This window comes from Stomoxys calcitrans, chromosome 5 (genome assembly GCF_963082655.1).
Source record: "Stomoxys calcitrans chromosome 5, idStoCalc2.1, whole genome shotgun sequence".
Taxonomy (NCBI): Eukaryota; Metazoa; Arthropoda; class Insecta; order Diptera; family Muscidae; genus Stomoxys; species Stomoxys calcitrans.
The window spans coordinates 139028807-139048369 of NC_081556.1; the positions used below are offsets into that span (position 1 = coordinate 139028807).

General features: G+C 38.1%; 1 protein-coding gene and 1 long non-coding RNA gene across 14 annotated transcripts in view; one reads left to right on the top strand and one right to left on the bottom strand.

Annotated features, from left to right (window-relative positions):
* LOC106089108 (guanine nucleotide exchange factor DBS) overlaps positions 1-19563 on the top strand; it is a 352997-nt gene that overhangs the window by 103310 nt on the left and 230124 nt on the right. For 12 of the 13 annotated variants that reach the window (XR_009398579.1, XR_009398580.1, XM_059370338.1 and 9 more), the window contains 6 exons: positions 4739-4969; positions 5038-5187; positions 9598-9710; positions 17333-17594; positions 17663-17971; positions 18126-18335. Coding sequence is in view for 11 of the 13 variants with exons in the window: in XM_059370338.1 (XP_059226321.1) it covers positions 4739-4969; positions 5038-5187; positions 9598-9710; positions 17333-17594; positions 17663-17971; positions 18126-18335 (1275 nt within the window). In the remaining 2 variants the exon portion in view is untranslated. The remainder of the gene's footprint in view (positions 1-4738; positions 4970-5037; positions 5188-9597; positions 9711-17332; positions 17595-17662; positions 17972-18125; positions 18336-19563) is intronic. The other variant, XM_059370339.1, reaches the window with a different exon arrangement.
* Positions 1-19563, bottom strand: part of LOC131998119 (uncharacterized) — a 31261-nt gene that overhangs the window by 7715 nt on the left and 3983 nt on the right. The window lies entirely within an intron of this gene.

Genomic DNA, 19563 nt, shown 5'->3' on the forward strand with positions numbered 1-19563 from the left:
GATCGGTTTATATGGCAGCTATATCAGGTTATGAACCGACTTAGATCATACTTACCACAGTTGTTGGAGAACGTCATATGCAAAATTTCAGCCAAATTGGATAAGAATTGCGCCGTATAGCACTCAAGAAGTCAAATCAGGAGACCGGTTTATATGGCAGCTCTGTCAGGATATGGTCTGATTTAGACACAGTTGTTGGTCATAGCAAAAAGATATGTGCAAAATTTCAGCCAAATCGGATAAGAATTCCGCCCTCTAGAAGCTCAATAAGTCTAATCGGGAGATCGGTTTATATGGCGGCTATATCAGGTTATAGACAGATTTAGATCATACTCGGCACTATTGTTGGAAGTCATACCATTCATAACATTTCAACGAAATTGGATAACAATTGCGCCCTCCAGAGGCTCAAGAAGTCTAATCGGGAGATCGATTTGTATGACAGCTATATCACGATATGAACTGATTTAAACCATACTTGAAACAGTTGTTCGAAGTCATACCAAAACGATTTCAGCCGAATCGGAGTGTCTTCTCCGCACGCTTCTCGTCCGTGCAGGGATTGAAAATAACCCCGGTCCCTGGTTCTGTTCGGTTTGCCAGGACCCCCTCCATCATCGTTCGGTGTCGTTGAGGTGTAGCCGGTGCATGGAGTGAGTACATTTCCGATCTTGCTCTGGCCTTACATCACTACGGGATTACTGAATATATTGCAAGGTGATGCGCGAACATAGACAGTGGGTCACAAGCGTCGTCACCTTCTGCGTCCTCATCGTTGGACTATATGATCCCCCCGACCTCTATCGTTTATAATTCATCACCTATATTTTAAACGAATATGAGAAATATATATAAGGAGATCGATTTATGTAGAACCAATATCAATGCCCGACCCTATAAAACCAAATTTAATAAATCAGTTGGAGATATCATTGCAAAGGATTATAGCTCAATCGGATGAAAATCGCGCCCCCTATAGGTGAAATGTATTTAAAAAATACATTCAGTATCGTGCAAAAAAAAAAGACTTTTCCGATAGTATCGAAAGGAAAATATTTATCGATGTTCAGATAGAAAATAAAATATCGATAGTGCCATCGATATTTTGCCAGCTCTAGGCCAGTGCCGGGAAGTGTATCATGTTTGCAATTTAAATGCAACGGTCTCCGTGGCAAGATCGACGAGATTGTGGATTTTATGAGTCGCAAGAACAAATTGGTTGCAGCTATCTAGGAGACAAAGCTGACCAACACCTGCAGCTACCACAGTTGTCACAGATACAACGTAAGGATCGCTCAAGGAATGGAGGTGGGGGATTTGCCTTCGTGAGTATAGACCCATCTTGCCTGCACCTGGCGCTAGTGACCCCTACATGGAGTGCATGGGGATAGCAGTCAGATCCGATATTGCCGAGATAGAGCTATACAACGTGTACATACCGCCGGTTGGTAGTTGTTACCCAGTTAATGGCCAAGCTTTCAAGCCTGACATAAGTGGGCTACTGTCTGGTCATAATCGTCTGGTTCTAGCGGACTTTAAAGTGCATCACATTTCATGGCATTCTCCCCTAGGAGACGACCAGTGGGACATAGCTTTGGCAGAGCAGATTGAAAGCTCCACGTTTTGCACGGTGAATGAGGATCCCCTCACTAGGATTACGAGGAGGTGCAGCAGCTCGCCAGACATTTACATTGCATCCCCTGACCTCCTGAGTGGCATGCCCTGGCAAGACGTCATTTCTTTGGGATCAGTCCCTCTCCCGATAATTCTCACCATCGACCGACCACCTGACTTTATAAACTTATAAGAAGAAGGTCAATTGGGTCGGCTTTAGAGAATACACCAATCACCACTGGTGTACTCTCTGAAGCCGACCCAATCCACATTCTTCTAATTGATAAACGTTGGGCGGTCAAAGTTTATGAAGTCAGTCAACTGTGCTAGTTGCCGAGAGGAAATTTCGAGACATCATTAACGCCACCGGCGCCCGCTGGTCGAATACCCCAAGTGCGGCCCAATTTTCCGGCGCAGGCATTGGCACTCGCAGACGAGCGTGATGGGATTTGTTGCCGGACCCCACTAATCCCAGAATCAGCGAGCTGAATCTGCAAATTAACAATATAGTCAACGAACATAAGCGAAATTTGTGGCCGGATCACTTGGAGCAATGTTACTTAGATACCGGTTTAGGCAAGCTGTGGTCTACTGTTAAGACACTCTCGAACCCTGGTAGAAGGGATGACAGGACCTCAGTCAATTTTGGCATCATAACTGTGACTGATTCAAAGAAATGCGTCAGGTTGTTCAACCGTCAATTTATTAAGCATCCCGAGAGTGACAGGGCTGGGAGGAGAGCTATTCTCTTTATCCGTGGTCCCCGAACCGAGGTCATCTAAGGCGCTGAGCCACGACGGAATCTCTACACTGATGCTGAAGGATCGGAAGTCGAGTACCCTACAACTATCCTCAACCTGTCCTTGAACACTTTTATAGTACCCGATGTCTGGAAAATGAGCAGAGGCTACTGAGGCATGGAAAGGACCCGAGTAAGGGGGAGTCGTACAGACCGAATCCTTCTCTCACCAGTAGCCAGGACACTTGAGGGGGGCCCGGCATAGGATAGCTGTGAGCACCATACCGTTTGGAACATTAAGGTCCCATCTGTGTGGTGTTCATTGCTGTCACGAGAAGCTTAGCTGCATACTACCGGGCTCATCCACAGGTTGCTGATAGTGGAATACTCTATACGAAGTAGCTGCAACGACAGTCTTGGACCATCAGCGGTATCGAGGGAAGAGTCTCAGTGAAAGGCCGGGCGGGATCGGCTTTTGTTGAAATACTGGTTGCATATGATGCTCCATATGACAAGGTGGGTTATTGGCGCATTTAAATAAACAACGACCACACAGTTCCCACGGCGATTGGTCCTTTGGACCGGAACGAGTTTCCTTACCTAAAGAAGCTTGATGAGGATCGCCACCTCCACATGAAAATGTGGCTGCAACAAAAACAACAACGCTTGAGGGACTACTCCTCCCTAGCCTCGTAGGAAAATTTCCATTCGCCAAGTATCAGCACAACAACTGCTTTGCATTCCATCACCGCACACATTTGCCGAGGCTTCAATCGGCCCAGGCCATGTTATTTGACGGTCCTCGTGGCACTGAGCTTATCGAAGGCATTCGACACGGTCAGTCATGCCAAACTATTTGAGGACATCGCCATTACGTCCCTCCAGCCAGGCCTGAAACGCTGGGTCGCGAATTATCTGTGTGGTCGCCAGTCATTTGTGGAATTTGGGGATAAGAAAACGAAGCACCGTAGAGTGAAACAGGGAGTTACTCAAGGTAGGGTGAGATCTCCGGCACTGTTTAACCTCTAACTATCCTCCATTCCCCCCCAGACGGCATAGATTCCGTATCATATGTGGACGATTGTACAATCGTGGCCTCCCACCCATTGATGACATCTGCGATAGGTTGAACGTCTACCTAAACGAACTTGCCTCATATTTCCCTGCAAGAAATCTTCAGCCACATTGTTCACTACAAATATGCGTGAGGTGAATACCCAGCTGACTGTGATGGTCGATGGAGAAATGATTCCGACCATCAAGTGTCCCAAAATACTAAGCGTCACATTTGACAGCTCTTACACATTTGACAGCTCTTACACATACACCTTGTTGACCACTTCAAAGCAATTGGTCGGTCTGTGGTAAGCTGTGCAGCGCCATTATGGTCATAGTCAGATCTGTCAAAATGTTGCCCTTCGAACTGCGACGGGCTGTCTCCTCAGTTCTCATGTGGACCACCTCCATCAGGAGACAAAGATCCTACCAGTGCGAAGGTCTACATCATGCTGTCTTAGCAATACCTTTTGGGCTGTTATCGCAGAGACCATCTAAATCATCTTCTTGTGGATAGATATCCACCGCCCAGAAGCCTTAAGGTAGATCTACATGATCTTTAGCGCGAAGTTCAGGGCTACATTGACATTTGCAGCGGGCCTATGCAACATTCATGCAGATACGGTAGCAGATGCGGTATATAGCTACCGGGTGAATGTAGTTCTTTGAGAACGACCGTCTCCCATTGCACCTGATGAAATTGTCCTGCCCCGGCAAACCAGAGTAGTTCTGGCTCAATTACGATCCGGCAAATGCAGCCGCCTCAATTCCTACAGAGCAAGGATTGATGCCGACGTGCAAGATATATGTCGCGATTGTGACCAGGGACCACACGTCACCTGTTTAACTCCCCTGCCAGCCAGACCCACTCGACTCAGACCCAGATCCCTCAGGACTCACCCTATCTTAGTCGCAGAGTTCCTGGATCTTGACACACAACAGAATCAATCAAACGAAATATAAAACACAACAAACTGCTACAACAACAATCCCAATCCCAACCCCATGGCAGCCGGTTGTATGTACCGGATTGACCCGATGGACTTCTTCATCGGCAAGGGCTGCCGCCTCAGTGTATAACTAACTGCTACAACAACAACAACCAGTGGGTTTGATTCCCACGAGAGGGCTGATCTGTCGTTTACGATATTTTGTATAAAAATCAAGTTTGAGCGAAATTTTCTATACAAACCGGACTTGCACATAATTTTTTTGATTTTCACACCAAAATTTGTTAAAATTTAAAATTTTTATAAAATATTTCATTAAAAACAAAATTTTGCGGAAATATTTTTTCCCTACTTAACCTTTGTTTTTTTTTTATTGCAGATCTATTTTCCCGGCATTATTCATGTGGTCTATGTTTTAAGGCCATCTGGTCTCTTTCAAAAGGCCATCTCAGAAGTTAGTACGAAATTTTCCAAAGATGAATATCGTTTTCGTTTAGTCATATGTTCGGCATTAAGTGATCTCCACGAGTACATAGAACAGTCACAATTGACGACAGACATGGGTGGTAGCTTAATATACTCCCATCATGAATGGATACAACAAAGAATAGTAAGTAGAGAAGAGCAACAAAAAAGTGGTTATTACTAAAAACTTTTTAATTTTTTTCTAAATTCTAGTCCCTGGAAAAGTTTTCTAGCCTAACCCATCAAGTTTCTGCCGAATTGGATATATTTATACAAGCCATACATGATACAGAATTTCCCAACTCAGTAGAGGCGACACAAAAGCTTTTGGACGATCAAGGGGCGGATTATCAAAGATTGAAGGTAAGGTCTCTGTGAGATGCAGAAAAAGAGGGGAGTTCTGTAACAGTTTAACAAAAAGCTTTTACGGATGGCGTATACATTGATTGACACATTTTAAGAGGACATCTAGTGGACAATATTGACATAATGCTAAACAATCATACTTAATATTGCGTTGCCCAAAAAGTAATTGCGGATTTTTCATATAGTCGGCGTTGACAAATTTTTTCACAGCTTGTGACTCTGTAATTGCATTCTTTCTTCTGTCAGTTATCAGCTGTTACTTTTAGCTTGCTTTAGAAAAAAAGTGTAAAAAAGTATATTTGATTAAAGTTCATTCTAAGTTTTATTAAAAATGCAAATCCGCAATTACTTTTTGGGCAACCCAATATAATCAAGCTGTCTATAATCATATGTGTGTCCGCGTGCTCAGGAAGTCGCTCGCTTACTTTATTTGCCAGCAAAAGAGAGCAGGAGAGTGCATGAAAGCGAGCAAAATTTTGATGTTTGGTAGTTGAGAGCTTGCAAATTTCTACTGGAGGATATTTCCCCAGCAGCATCGAACAGCTGTTTTATAAAAACCAGCTGCTTAACTCAAATAAATAGCAAAAGAGAGTAGAGGCTGTGTTTACTCTCCTAAAAATTTTACTGGAAAAGTTCGCGAACAGACCTAACATTGAATAAGTCGGCTTTTAATTTTGAGTTCAAGTATAAAAACCTCGCTTGTTTAGTAAGCAACAAGAAACATTCTATAAAAGACGCATTTTCACATTTAATTTTTATACCCACCACCGATGGATGGGGGTATATTCATTTTGTCATTCCGTTTGCAACACATCGAAATATCCATTTTCGACCCTATGAAGTGTATATATATTCTTGATCAGCGTAAAAATCTAAGATGATCTAGCCATGTCCGTCCCTCTGTCTGTTGAAACCACGCTACAGTCTTTAAAAATAGAGATATTGAGCTGAAACTTTGCACAATATTTTTTTTATCCATAAACAGGTTAAGTTTGAAGATGGGCTATATCGGACTATATCTTGATATAGTCCGCCGATTCAGGGTCTTAGGCCCATAAAAGCCATATTTATTATCCGAGTTTGTTGAAATTTGGGAGAGTGATATCTTTCTTCAATTTGGTCCAGATCGGTCCAGATTTGGATATAGCTGCCATATACACCGATCAGCCGATTTCGGTTCTTTGGCACATAAAAGTCACATTTATTATCCGGTTTTGCTGAAATTTGGGACAGTGAGTTGCGTTAGGTCCCTTGACATCTTTTTGCAATTTGGCCCAGATCGGTATAGATTTGCATATAGCTGTCATATAGATCGATTTCTCGATATAAGATTTTGGGCCCATTAAAGGCGCATTTATTGTCCGATATCGCCAAAATGTGGGACAGTGAGTTAAGTAAGGCTCCTCGACATCTTTTTGCAATATGGCACAGGTCGGTCCAGATTTGGATATAGCTGCCATATAGATCGATCTCTCGGTATAAGGTTTTAGGCCCATAAAAGGCGCATTTATATTGACCGATTTCGCCGAAATTTGGGACAGGGAGTTGTGTTAGGTCCTTCGACAGCCCTCTTCAATTAGGCCCAGATCGGTTCAGATTTGCATATAGCTGCCATATAGACCGATCTCTCGATTTAGGGTTTTAGACCCATAAAAAGCCCATTTATTGTCCGATTTCGCCGAAATTTGGGACAGTGAGTTGTGTTAGGATCTCCGACAGCCCTCTTCAATTTGGTCCAGATAGGTTCAGTTTCATATATAGCTGCCATATAGACCGATCTCTCGATTTAGGGATTTAGACCCATAAAAAGCGCATTTATTGTCCGATTTCGCCGAAATTTGAGACAATGAGTATCGCTAGGCTCTTCATAAACTTTCTGCAATTTAGCCAAATCGGTCCAGATTTGGATATAGCTGCCATATAGACCGATCTCTTGTTTTAAGGTTTTGGACCCATAAAACGCGCATTAACTGTCAGATTTCGCCGAAATTTGGGACAGGGAGTTGTGTTAGGCCCTTCGACTGCCCTCTTTAATTTGGCCCAGATCGGTTCAGTTTTATATATAGCTGCCATATAGACCAATCTTAGTGACTTATGTTAGGGTTTTCGACATCCCTGTCGTACATATTTGGATATGGCTACCTAAAAGACCAATATTTTGTTCCACAAAATTTAACAATGACTTGTACTTATTAGACCTCTCAATATCCGTGTCGAATTTTGTCCAAATCGGACCATATTTCGATAAAGCTGCTATGGGGGAATACATTATGCATTATTCACCGGATAATGACGAAAGGTGGTTTACTTATATACCCGAGGTGGTAAGTATCCGAAGTTCGGCCTGGCCGAACTTAAAGCCTTTTTACTTGTTTTTATCTTAAAGATTTGGATTATGTTGACATTTTGTAGTTTTTTTCGCTTCTTCACAACTGAATATAATTCATTTGTATTTTAACTCAAAAGCTATGCCATAGATGGCGCCATAGCTTACTAATCCAATCTTTAAAAGCTTTCTGCCAAAGTATTGACATTTGTCTTACGGATCGTTCTGCAATTCATCGATGACAGAAAGCTAGTGGTTTCGGAAGTTTTTTTATGCCCTCCACCATAGGATGGGGGTATAGTAATTTCGTCATTCTGTTTGTAACGCCTCGAAATATGCGTCGAAGACCCCATAAAGTATATATATTCTTGATCGTCATGACATTTTAAGTCGATCTAGCCATGTACGTCCGTCTGTCCGTCCATCTGTCAGTCGAAAGCACGCTAACTTTCGAAGGAGTAGAGCTAGGCGCTTGAAATTTTGCACAAATACTTTTTATTAGTGTAGGTCGTTTGGGATTGTAAATGGGTCATATCGGTCCATGTTTTGATATAGCTGCCATACAAATCGATCTTGGATCTTAAATTCTTGAGCCAATAGAGGGCGCAATGCTCATCCGATTTGGCTGAAATTTTGCACGAGGTGCTCTGTTATAATTTCCAACAATTGTGCTATGTACGGTCAAAATCGGTGTATAATCTCATATAGCTGTCATATTAACCGATCTGGGGTCTTGACTACTTTAGCCTTTGAGGACGCATTTATTAACTGATTTGTTTGAAATTTTGCATGACGTGTATAGGTATGACTTCCAACAACTGTGCTAAGTATGGTTCAAATTGCTTCATAATCTGATATAGCTGTCATATGAACCGATCTTGAATCTTGACTTCTTGAGCCACTAGAAGGCACATTTCTTGTCAGATTTTGCTGAAATTTTGCACGTAGTGTTGTAGTATGACTCCCAACAACAAGTATAGTCTAAATCAATCTATAACCTGATATAGCCGCCTTATAAATCTATCTCCCGATTTGACTTCTGGAACCTCTAAAGGGTGCAATTCTTATTCGATTTGGCTAAAATTTTGGATATGTTGGTCTGGCATGATTTCCAATAATTGGGCTAGATATGGTCCATAACCAGAAATAGCTGCCATATAACCTTTCTTGAATCTTGACTTCTTGAACCTCTAGATAGCGCAATTCTTATCTGATTTTGCTGAAATTTTGCGTGACGTGTGTTGTCATCAATTCTAACAACCGTACTAAGTATGGTTCAAATCGGTCCATAACCTGATATAGCTGCCATGTAAACCGATCTGGATTCTTGACTTTTTGAGCCGCAATTCTTATCCAATTTTGCTAAAATTTTGTATGACCTGTTTTGTGGTGACTTCCAACAACTGTGATAAGCATGTTTCAAATCGGTTCATAACCTGATATAGCTGGCATATAAGCCGTTCTTGAATCTTGACTTCTTGAGCCACTAGAGGGCTCAATTTTTATCCGATTTGGTTGAAATTTAGCATGACGTGTTTCGCTATGACTTCCACCAACTGTGCTAAATATGGTTTAAATCGGTCCATAACCTGATATAGCTGGCATATACACCGATCTGGGATCTTGACTTCTTGAGCCTCTAGAGGGCGCAGTTATTGTCCGATTTTGCTGAAATTTTGTACAACGGCTTATCCCGTGGCTTTCAACATACGTGCCAAATATGGTCTGAAGCAGTATTTAGCCTGATACAGCGTCCCTATAAACCGATCTTCCTTTTTTACTTCTTGAGCCCCAAAAGGGCCCAATTCTTATTCGATTTGACAGAACTATAGTCTCCAACATTTAATTCACTTATGGTCCGAATCGGACCATAACTTGATATAGCTCCAATAGCATAGCAATTTTTTTCCTGTATCATTTGTTTGTCTAAAAAGAGATACCGGGAAAAGAACTCGACAAATGCGATCCATGGTCGAGGGTATACAAGATTCGACCCAGCGGAACTTAGCACGCTTTTACTTGTTTTAATATATCTGCCATATCAGGAGTAAATATTTATTTCTTTTTTCCCTTATTTTCAGGATGAAATCTTGGCAGCAGCCAAACATGGTGAAACTTTGCTCAATAACATTAAATCGAATGAGGAAATCAAAGAGTTCTCTGAGCGCACTGGCAATGTTAGCTCCATCGAACGGTAAGTTAGTCCTGGTAAACATTTGTTTAAAATTCTTCTTAAGCTTTTTTGGATTTCTTTGAAGCTTTACTTATTTTAATTCTGTATATTTATAAAAAAAAAAATCAAACTTAACCCACTTAACCTTTACTACTTAACCAACTCCAACTAACCTTTGATTTCCTTATTAAATATTTTTCTATATTGAAAAGAAAAAAGGTTTAAGTTAGATTTTCCGCTCTTTTTTAACAAACCTAATATTTTTCATGAATCTTTTTTAAATGTTTTGTTAAGTTCTAGCTCTGCACTGGTTTTGTAATAACTGAGAAAAAAAAAACAGAATTGTTTGTAATTTAAACGAAAAACTGAAATCCCATGTGAAATACATTTTAGGTTCGTTAAGTTCAAGTCCTTTTGGTTTTTGTTTATTGGAAAAAAATCTTAGTCCAATGTAATATTCCTCTTTGTTTCGGTTTAACGGTTGCGGTTTCATTTCTGCTTGTTGTCTCATTCCGACTTTCTGTACTGTACTTTAGGTTAAAATTCGTTAATTTGTTCATTGTTTCTGTTAAGTTTTAAGGTATTTTATGTTCAATGTAAATACACAAAAGAAAAGGTACAAAATTGCCACATTTCGTAGAAAAAAAGAACTTTGAAGAATTTCATAGAAAAATCTCACAAAAAATTTGATTTCTATAGAAAATTTTGTGGAAATTTGGTTTTCATAGGAAACTCGTCGAAATTAGAATTGATAGGAATGTCATCGAAACTTGGAAATCCCCTCGCAATTGGATTTACATACAAATTTATAAAAAGTTTACATTTACAATAATTGTCAAAATTTGACTTACATCGAAAATTGCGACAAAATTAGATTTTCAAAAAAATTTCGTCTAAATTTTATTTTGAATGAAAATTTGTTCGAAATTGATTTTCGTAGAAAATTTCAACGAATGGATTTTCACAGGGAAATTTTATAATAATGGATTTTTCATAGAAAATTTTGTCGAAATTTTAATTTCACAGAATAACTCGTCAAAATCAAATCAAACTCGCCAAAAAAAGTCTTCTAAATTTTAAATGTTTTTTAAAGAAAATTTTGTCAAATCGGATAGTTTGAAGAAAATTTTCTCGAACTTTTTTTTGTCAAAAAAGTATCGTCGAAATTTTATTTCCAAAGAAAATCTCGATAAAATATGATTTTTATAGAAAATTCCTTCGAAATTAGATTTTCATGGAAAATTTCGTCGAAGTTAGATTTTAAAGAAAATTTAAATTTCATAAAAAATTTTGTCGAAATTTTATTTTTATGGAAAATTTTGATTTTGATCTGAGTGTGATACGAAATCCCAATGAATGTTTTATTTTCATAGGAAATCTTGTCGAAATTTGTCTTTCATAAAATCACGTCGAAATTTAATTTTCATAGAAAATTTGATTTTAATAGAAAATTCTTTCGAAATTGGATTTTCATAGAAAATTTCGTCGAAATAAGATTTTTAAGGAAATATGGTCAAAATTTGATTTTTATGGAAAATTTCGTCAAAATTTGATTATTTTATAAAATCTTGTCGAAATTTAATTTTCACAGGAAATCTCGTCGAAATTTAATTTTCATAGGAAATCTCGTCGAAATTTCATTTGATTAAAAATATCGTCGAGATCAATTTTGGTAGAAACTGATTTGATGTTCATACAAATTTACGTCGAAATTTAATTTCATTAAAAATTCTTTCAAAATTTGGTTTTCATAGAAATTTTCGTCGAAATTTTATTTTCATTCTCGTCATTTCTTTGAAATTAGAAAATTTCGTCAAAATTTGACTTTCATAGAAAATTGTATCAATATCTGATTTTCATAGAAAATTTCGTCGAATTTTTTGATTTTCATTGAAAATTACGTCGGAATTGAACTTTGAAAGAAGATTTCTTTAAAATTTGATATTCATAGAAAATCTCGTCGAAATTTGATTTTAATAGAAAATTACGTCGGAATTGAATTTTGAAAAAAAAAAATGCTTTAAAATTTGAGAAAGTTTCGTCGAAATTTGTTTCATAGAAAATTTCGTCAAAATTTCGACATAATCTCGTCGAAATTTAATTTTCATAGGAAATTTCGTCGAAATTTGCTTTTCATGAAATCTTTTTCAGGAAATCTCGTCGAATTTTGGTTTTCATTTGAAATCTCGTTGAAATATTATCTTTTAATAAAAGTTGCACAAAATATGATCATATAAAATTTGGTCGATAATAAGTTTCTTTTAGATTCACTGCAGGATTTTGGTAATTTAATGTTCATAAAAAATGCAGTCAAAAGTTAATTTTAATAGAAATTTCGAAAATTTTAGATTCATTTTTAGAAAATTTCATAGAAAAATCTCGTCGAAATTTGATTTTCTAAGAAAATTTAGGTAAAACTTGTTTTTTATATAAAATTTCGTTAAAACTATTCCCTTAACAAAAAAATTTGATTTTCATAGAATGTTTGAAAGTTTGTTTTTCGTTAAAAAATTCGACAATATTATATTTTTAAAGAAAATTTTGTCACAATCTTATTTTATTGAAAATTTTGTCAAAGTTTGTTTTTTTTTTTCATTGAAAATCTCTTAAAAATTGATTCTCATAGAAAATGTTATCAAATTTCTTTTCAGCGAAAATTTTATCGAGTATTGAGTTAACATTTGAGTTTTATAGAACATTTTCTTAAAAGCGATTTTTATAGAAAATTTTGCCAAAATTTGATTTTCAAAGAAAATTCCGTCAAAATTATATTTTCATAGAAATTTTCGTCGAAAATTGATTTTCATAAAAATTTTTGTCGAATTTGATTGTCATAGGATATATAGCGCAGACATTTGTTTTCGTTAAAAAAAACTTGTCGAAGATTGACTGTCACAGATAAATTCATCAAAATTTTATTTATTTTTGTTGAAATTATATTTTTAGAAAAAGTCATTTAAATTAGGTGAAATACAATATTCATAAAAGCTTAATTTTAAAAACATTTACCATAACATGATCCTTTAGTTTCAATCGAGATAAGGTATCTTATTTAGATTCGCCTTATTTTTCATTTAAACCAATTGTTTTCAAACCCCAGAGTTATTATTACCGCGAAGTTTTCTTATAACAAATTGTTTTCATTTAGTTCTACTTTTATATTTCCAATTTGTTGGCAATCTATAATTTGTAGGCCATTTAAAACCGTTCCTTGCCATATACCACTTAGCAGATAGTTAACAGTTCAGTTTCAGTTAAACTTGGTTTTTCAGTTAAAATCTTAAAAAAACCCATGAAGTAGTGTCAGTGTTTGCATGTTTGTTCACTAAAAAGAAAGAAAGAATACCAAACAAATATTTAAACAATGAGCAAAATCACATTTAAATACTTACACCGTTATTCTTCACAAAACTTAATATAAATTTGAGATAGGTTTATTTGACAGATTTCTTTATAGAACTGTCATATAAACCTATTTGAAGGCTTCATTGAGTTTTGTGAAAAAAGCCGTTAAACATTGTACCGTTATCGAAAACCTCTCCACACATTGCTTTAGTAACCCACCCAATTCTTAACTATACACAACATCACCATACACATTGATATATTCACCACACCTTAACACATTATGCACCACTTGAATTCAAACAACGCCTAATCTCGTATGTGAATATGATGCGCCTAAAAATATGCTATAAATTTTGTAAAGTAATTTTGTATGAATTTCAACACGATATTATAGCAAACTACGATACATTGGCACGTTTCATTATTAGAAGAATGATACTGGCCCTAACAGGCCAACAAATTGAAAAAAACAAAACTAAAAAATTCAATTTAATTATTAGAACTTAGAAGGCGAATGTTTTAGCTTACGTAATAATGGTAAATGCAAATTTTGCCCATGAACATTCCACTAAGGAATAGGGGCAAACTTCTCACATATCAATGAGTGCATCCCATTCAAGTTTAAGCTCAATGATAAGGGGCCTCCTTTTTATAGCTGAGTCCGAACGGCGTGCCGCAGTGCGACACCTCTTTGGAAAGAAGTTTTACATGGTATAGTTTTACATGGAAAACCACCGCTGAACATTTTTTCTGATGGTCTCGCCAAGATTCGAACCCATGCGTTCTGCGTCATAGTCGGACATGCTAACCTCTGCGCTACGGTGGCCTCCAAATAATGGTAATATATATAATTAGAAAAAGAAGAAAATGAACTCAGAAAGAAAAGTATTAACTTTTCAAATATTGTAGAGTGACCCATTCCCCAGAGGCCTTTTTACGCTCATGATCGGACGTCTAGAAATGGTTTCAGTGCCCTAATAGGGGTTGTTTTGTGAGCAAGCTCGTTCCGGTCCAAAGGACTAATAGTCACGGGTACAGGGTGGCCATTGGCTATTTAAAGGCGCCCTTAACTCGTCTTGCGATATCGAGCACCATAGGTACTCAGTATTTGTGCAAGAGCCGGTGCCGCCCGACCTCTCACTGAGACTATTCGCTCGATACCGCAGATTATGCGTTACTGCCGTTACTCTGTATGGGGCATTCTACTATCCGCGTCTACGCACGGTAGCATGCAGCACCTCAATGTTCCGGGCTGTGCGGCGCTCACAGCTATCCCGTGCCGGGTTTTATGGTGGTCATTCATAAGAGTGGTGATAAAAAGCCCCCTTGGCACTTTTCCCTGGCTTATGCTTTATCCAGTCTCTAAGGACGCGGGCCAACCAGTACTGGTCTAAGAATTGGATCAGTGTGTCGGCCCTCACAGGGATGAAAATCCCTTCGATGTCAATTCATACCGCCAGGGTGTACATTTGGATTTGGATGACTCCCATGCACAGCTTCGTGCATAGAATTTTCAACGATTGCTTTTTAACATAGAAATGTCACCACTGTTGGAGAAATGCTGGGATACAATTTTGATAAAGGTGCTCACCAATTTTTATAAAGGTGCTCACCAATATTTTGAGTAAAAAAGACGAAAAGACTCATAGGTCCATAGGCTTTTGGTGTCTCATAGCTTGCCTTACCTGGCTTAGGTATGACAACTGCTCTTATCTTCCGCCATGGCTTCGGAGTGCTTACTAGTCCTAGGCACGTTGTGAATAAAGTGGCTATATGGTGGCCTACTTCTATAGTAATGCCGGAAATATTCCATCAGGCCCAAGCATGGATGGAAGCTTTTCAAAAGTTCCCTTACCAGAGTGTCAGTGATGATGATCCCTCGATTAACCTCAATATACCCACCTTCATAGGATGGGGATATACTAATCTTGTCATTTTTAACACCTCCAAAAATTTATCTAGGACCGCATAAAGTAAATACACATTCTTGATCTTCTCGACATTCAGAGTCAATCTAGCCATGTCCGTCCCTCCGTCCGTCGGTCTGTCGAAATTACGATAGCGGTCGAATACGTAAATTTAGCCGCTTGACATTTTGCACAGATACTTCTTGTTTATGTATATCATTGGAAATTGCAAGTAGGCCATATCGGTTCAGATATATTCTTGATCGTCTTGACATTCAGAGTCGATCTAACCATGTCCGTCCGTCTGTCAAAATCACGATATCGGTCGAAAGCGTAAAGTTAGCCGCTTGAAATTTTGCACAGATACTTCTTATTGATGTAGATCATTGGGGATTGCAAATGTTCCATATCGGTTCAGATTTGGTCCCATATGAACCGATCTCCCGATTTGACTTCTTGAGCCCTTACAATCCGCGATTTTTGTCTGATTTGGCTGAAATTTTGCACAAGGTGTTCTGATACGACTTCAAACAACTGTACCATGTACGATCCAAATCGGTCTATAACCTGATATAGCTGCGATATAAACCGATTTCCGGATTTGACTTCTTTTGGCCGATTTGGCTGAAATTTTGCACAAAGTGTTCTGATGCGACTTCAAACAACTCTGCTTGTAATGAAAATTATGACTTCCAACAACTTTGCCATGTACTGTCCAAATCGGTCTATAACCTGATATAGCTCCCATATATACCGATCTCCCGATTTGACTTCTTGAAACCCTGAAAGCCACAAATGTTGTCCGATTTGGCTGAAATTTTGCCTGTAGTGTACTGTTATGACTTCCAATAACTGAGTCAAGTATAGTCTAAATCGGTCTATAACCAGATATAGCTCCCATATAAACCGATCTCCGGATTTGATTTCTTGAGCCCTTACAAGCAGCAACTTTTGTCCGATTTGGCTGAAATTTTGCACAAAGTGTTCTGCTATGACTTTCAACAACTGTGCTAAGTACGGTCCAAATCGGTCTATAACCTGATATAGTTCCCATATAAACCGATCTTCCGATTTGACTTATTGAACCCCTGAAAGCCACAATTTTTGTCCGATTTGGCTGAAATTTTACATGTAGTGTTATCACTTCCAACAACTGTGCCAAGTACGGTCTATAACCTAATATAGCTCCCATATAAACCGATCTCCCGATTTGACTCCTTGAGCCCTTACAATCCGCAATTTTTGTTCCAATTGGCTGACATTTTGCACAAATTGTTCTGATACGACTTCAAACAATTTTGGCAAACACGGTACAAATCGGTCTATAACCCGATATAGCTCCCATATTTTAGCGGTGGTGGGTTCCCAGGATATTTTTTTTGATTTTCTCAAAAATATTCGAACCCTAGTATTCGCCGTCATAGGCTGAAATATTAACCTTTAAGTTGCGCATTGTGGCTATGGCACACCATTGAATATAAAGTTTGAGTTATTGATAACAAGTCCCGTTATTTTATAACCATTGATTCCCAATACTGAAAACCGAAACGTAAAAACTTCTAAGTTGTTGTATGAATGAATGGTGGAGTTAATTTTGAGTTAATCAATTACAATGGCTTCAACCCGGATGCTAAACATCTGGTATAGGACTTGCAATCTAACTGAAAAATCCCAAGCCTATTTGCTACCTTTCCTTTTTTTACAACACCTCTCGTAACCAGTTTTACAAGAAAAGACATGCCGCCTGTTCTACAAAACACATCATGTTTTCAAAGAAAAATAAAAAACCCAGTAGAATACACTGTCACATAACCCCACACGATTAACGTTCTAGTACTAGAACCCTTCCTACATATGAACATATAAATCTCAACACAACACCCCCCCCCCCCCACACTCTTTCTCTATATCTCTGTTATTCTCTATCTCACCTCTTGCTTCCACAATACAATAACAATGTGTACAAGTCAATATATCAATGTCAACATGCTCTCATTGATCATCAAAACAACATTTTGTGTGTCTCTCTGTTTCTTTCTGCCTCCCCCATGCAATGCTCTCACATGTGATAACTTTTTCTCTCTCTCTCGCAATGTGTTTGTTTTGTGTTAAATCATACTGACAACACACACATACACAACTGATTGCCCATCGTATGATCATAACAAATCATGCAAAATTGTCATCCATAACGAAACGAATCGTCTTGAATCACGTGCGTGCGCTTTAAACTAAAAATGAACTAACGATGCGGCGTTTTCACATAAAAACCCCAAAAAAAACGCAATGAAAAAACCTTAAATAAATAAAAATAACCAAAAAAAAAAACAAACCTAAAATGCGTTTTCTAACTCTTTTTCCTATATGGGTCATTGAGTAATTATGCAGATCCAGTGCAGGGCAGATGGCAACAACACACCCCCCGCAACAACAACCACAACAACTAATCAAACGTCATCAAATTATTTATCACCAACAATACAAATTGAAAAAACCTCAATACTATGATGATTGTCGGGATTATCGCAGACTGCTGGTACAGCTGGAGGAGACCGAAAGACGCTTCGATGAGTTTTGGCGCACTCACAGCAATCGTTTGCAGCAATGTCTGGAGCTAAGGAAATTCGAACAGAGTTTCAGAGAATTGCAAGTAAGCCAAAAGAGATTCTTATCAACGTTATGAGTTTTATTATTATGTGTCTTTTTCTATACACACAGATTTGCTTTGACAGCCATATGAGTTCGGTCTCCGAGATGACCGAAATCGGTGAGAGTGTTGTGCGTGTCGATGGCCTCATTGCTGAAACCAAAGAATTTCAAAGTCTCTGCGCCCTTGATATTGATAAGGCAGCCGAGGTTATTGCCGCTGGGCAACAGCTTATAGGCTCACGTGGTGTTTATCCCTGGGAAATTGTTCAGCCCAAATGTGATGAATTGCAGCGGGTGTGTGACATTATCACTGAGCGTCTGCAAAAACGTTTGGAGATTTTAAATAAGAATCGTGAACTTATGGAGAGAGTTGAAAAGGTAAGTTTTGTAACTGACATTATTTTTTTTGGAAAAATAAGAGTTGAGAGTTGTACTTATTGTAATTTTATTGAATGGGCTCTTATGGGTCTTTAAAATTACCATATTCTGAAATAAAATAAAAAAATAATTTCTTGCTTTTCTCTTCCCATAGGCTAACGAATGGTGTGCAAATGGCGTTGAACTACTCACCTCCCAGCGCATTGAGAAATGCTCATCTTCTCACGAATTGGCCGAACAGAGTCTCCATGAAATACAGGCTTTTATAGCCTCAGCATCGGAATTTAAATTGTCTAGTCCTAGTGAATTCAAAAAGATCTTTTTAGAAAGCACTACACCAGAAACCAAAGCTTTAGTATCGCAGGTGAGTGTTTTAACATTTTTAACTTATTTTTTTTTTTATTTCGTAAAAAAAGAATGGAAACAAAATAGGAATAAGCGGTTAAGACCTAAAAAAGCTTTTTAATGCCAATTAAAATTTGAAAGTTTAAATTATGGAAATAAGACTGCTAACATAGGAAGCTATACATCAGAATGGTTTGAATGCCATTTTCATTGTCCATGAATCCATTCGTCAAAACAACAGAACTTAACACTAGCATTCATAGAAAGAGAATATAACGAAAGCCGTGCATTGCATCTCTTTTGTTTAACTCACTTAACACTCTCAAAGGCAACGAATATGCAGCGAATGGTGCGAATCATTTTAGAGTTGACTGAATAAAGCCTTATAGCTTTCAAAGGAAATATTTTTGAATAATTTGTTAGTTTCTGTTGCACCCACCACCATAGCATGGGGAAGGTATTGGGGAAGAGAATGCCAAAAGCATTTTGGACCCAAGTATCTGGGGAGCCGCCCTACACCCAAAAGAACCCCAAACGAACATAAAGGCCAATGCGAGGTTTAAATACAAAGGTTTTTTTAGCGGGTTAATAAACTTGTTTGTTCAGTTAAGACACAAAAAGAGGCTAAACCAAATTTCTTGAAATTTTTACAGATTGTGTAGGTTGATCTGAAGGGTGTACACCCAGAGAAAAGTTGATACCAAACGTGCTTATTTCAATACCAGACCGTATTGATTGTAAAGCAACCCAATTGGTACAAAAACAATGCCGGATGGTATGGATAAAACATAAAATGATTAGTACCGTTTGGTACTAGCCTTATTACCGTACTGGTATTGGTTTTATTACCAATCTGTTATTGGTTTAATCAACAGTCCGTTATTGGTATCAATACCAAATGAACCTAATGAACCAAAAAACCATTGAAAATAATTTCAATCTAAATTTATTGCGATTATTTATGTTAATAATTACAAAAAGTAATGTTACACCGTGACCAACCTCAATTCTTGGTATTCAGCAACTCTTTTCGTATCCATTGATTCCAATAAGTGGTTTTGATGTAAATACACCAACTCAGCATCGTTTTCCACACAAGAGACTATACCGTGCCGGGATAGCTGTGAGCACCGCACAGGCTGGAACATTGAGGTCCGATCTGTGTGGTGTTCATTGCTATCAAGAGAAGCTTATCTTCGAGCTACCGGCGCGTCCACAAGTGGCGGATAGTGGAATGCTCCATGCGG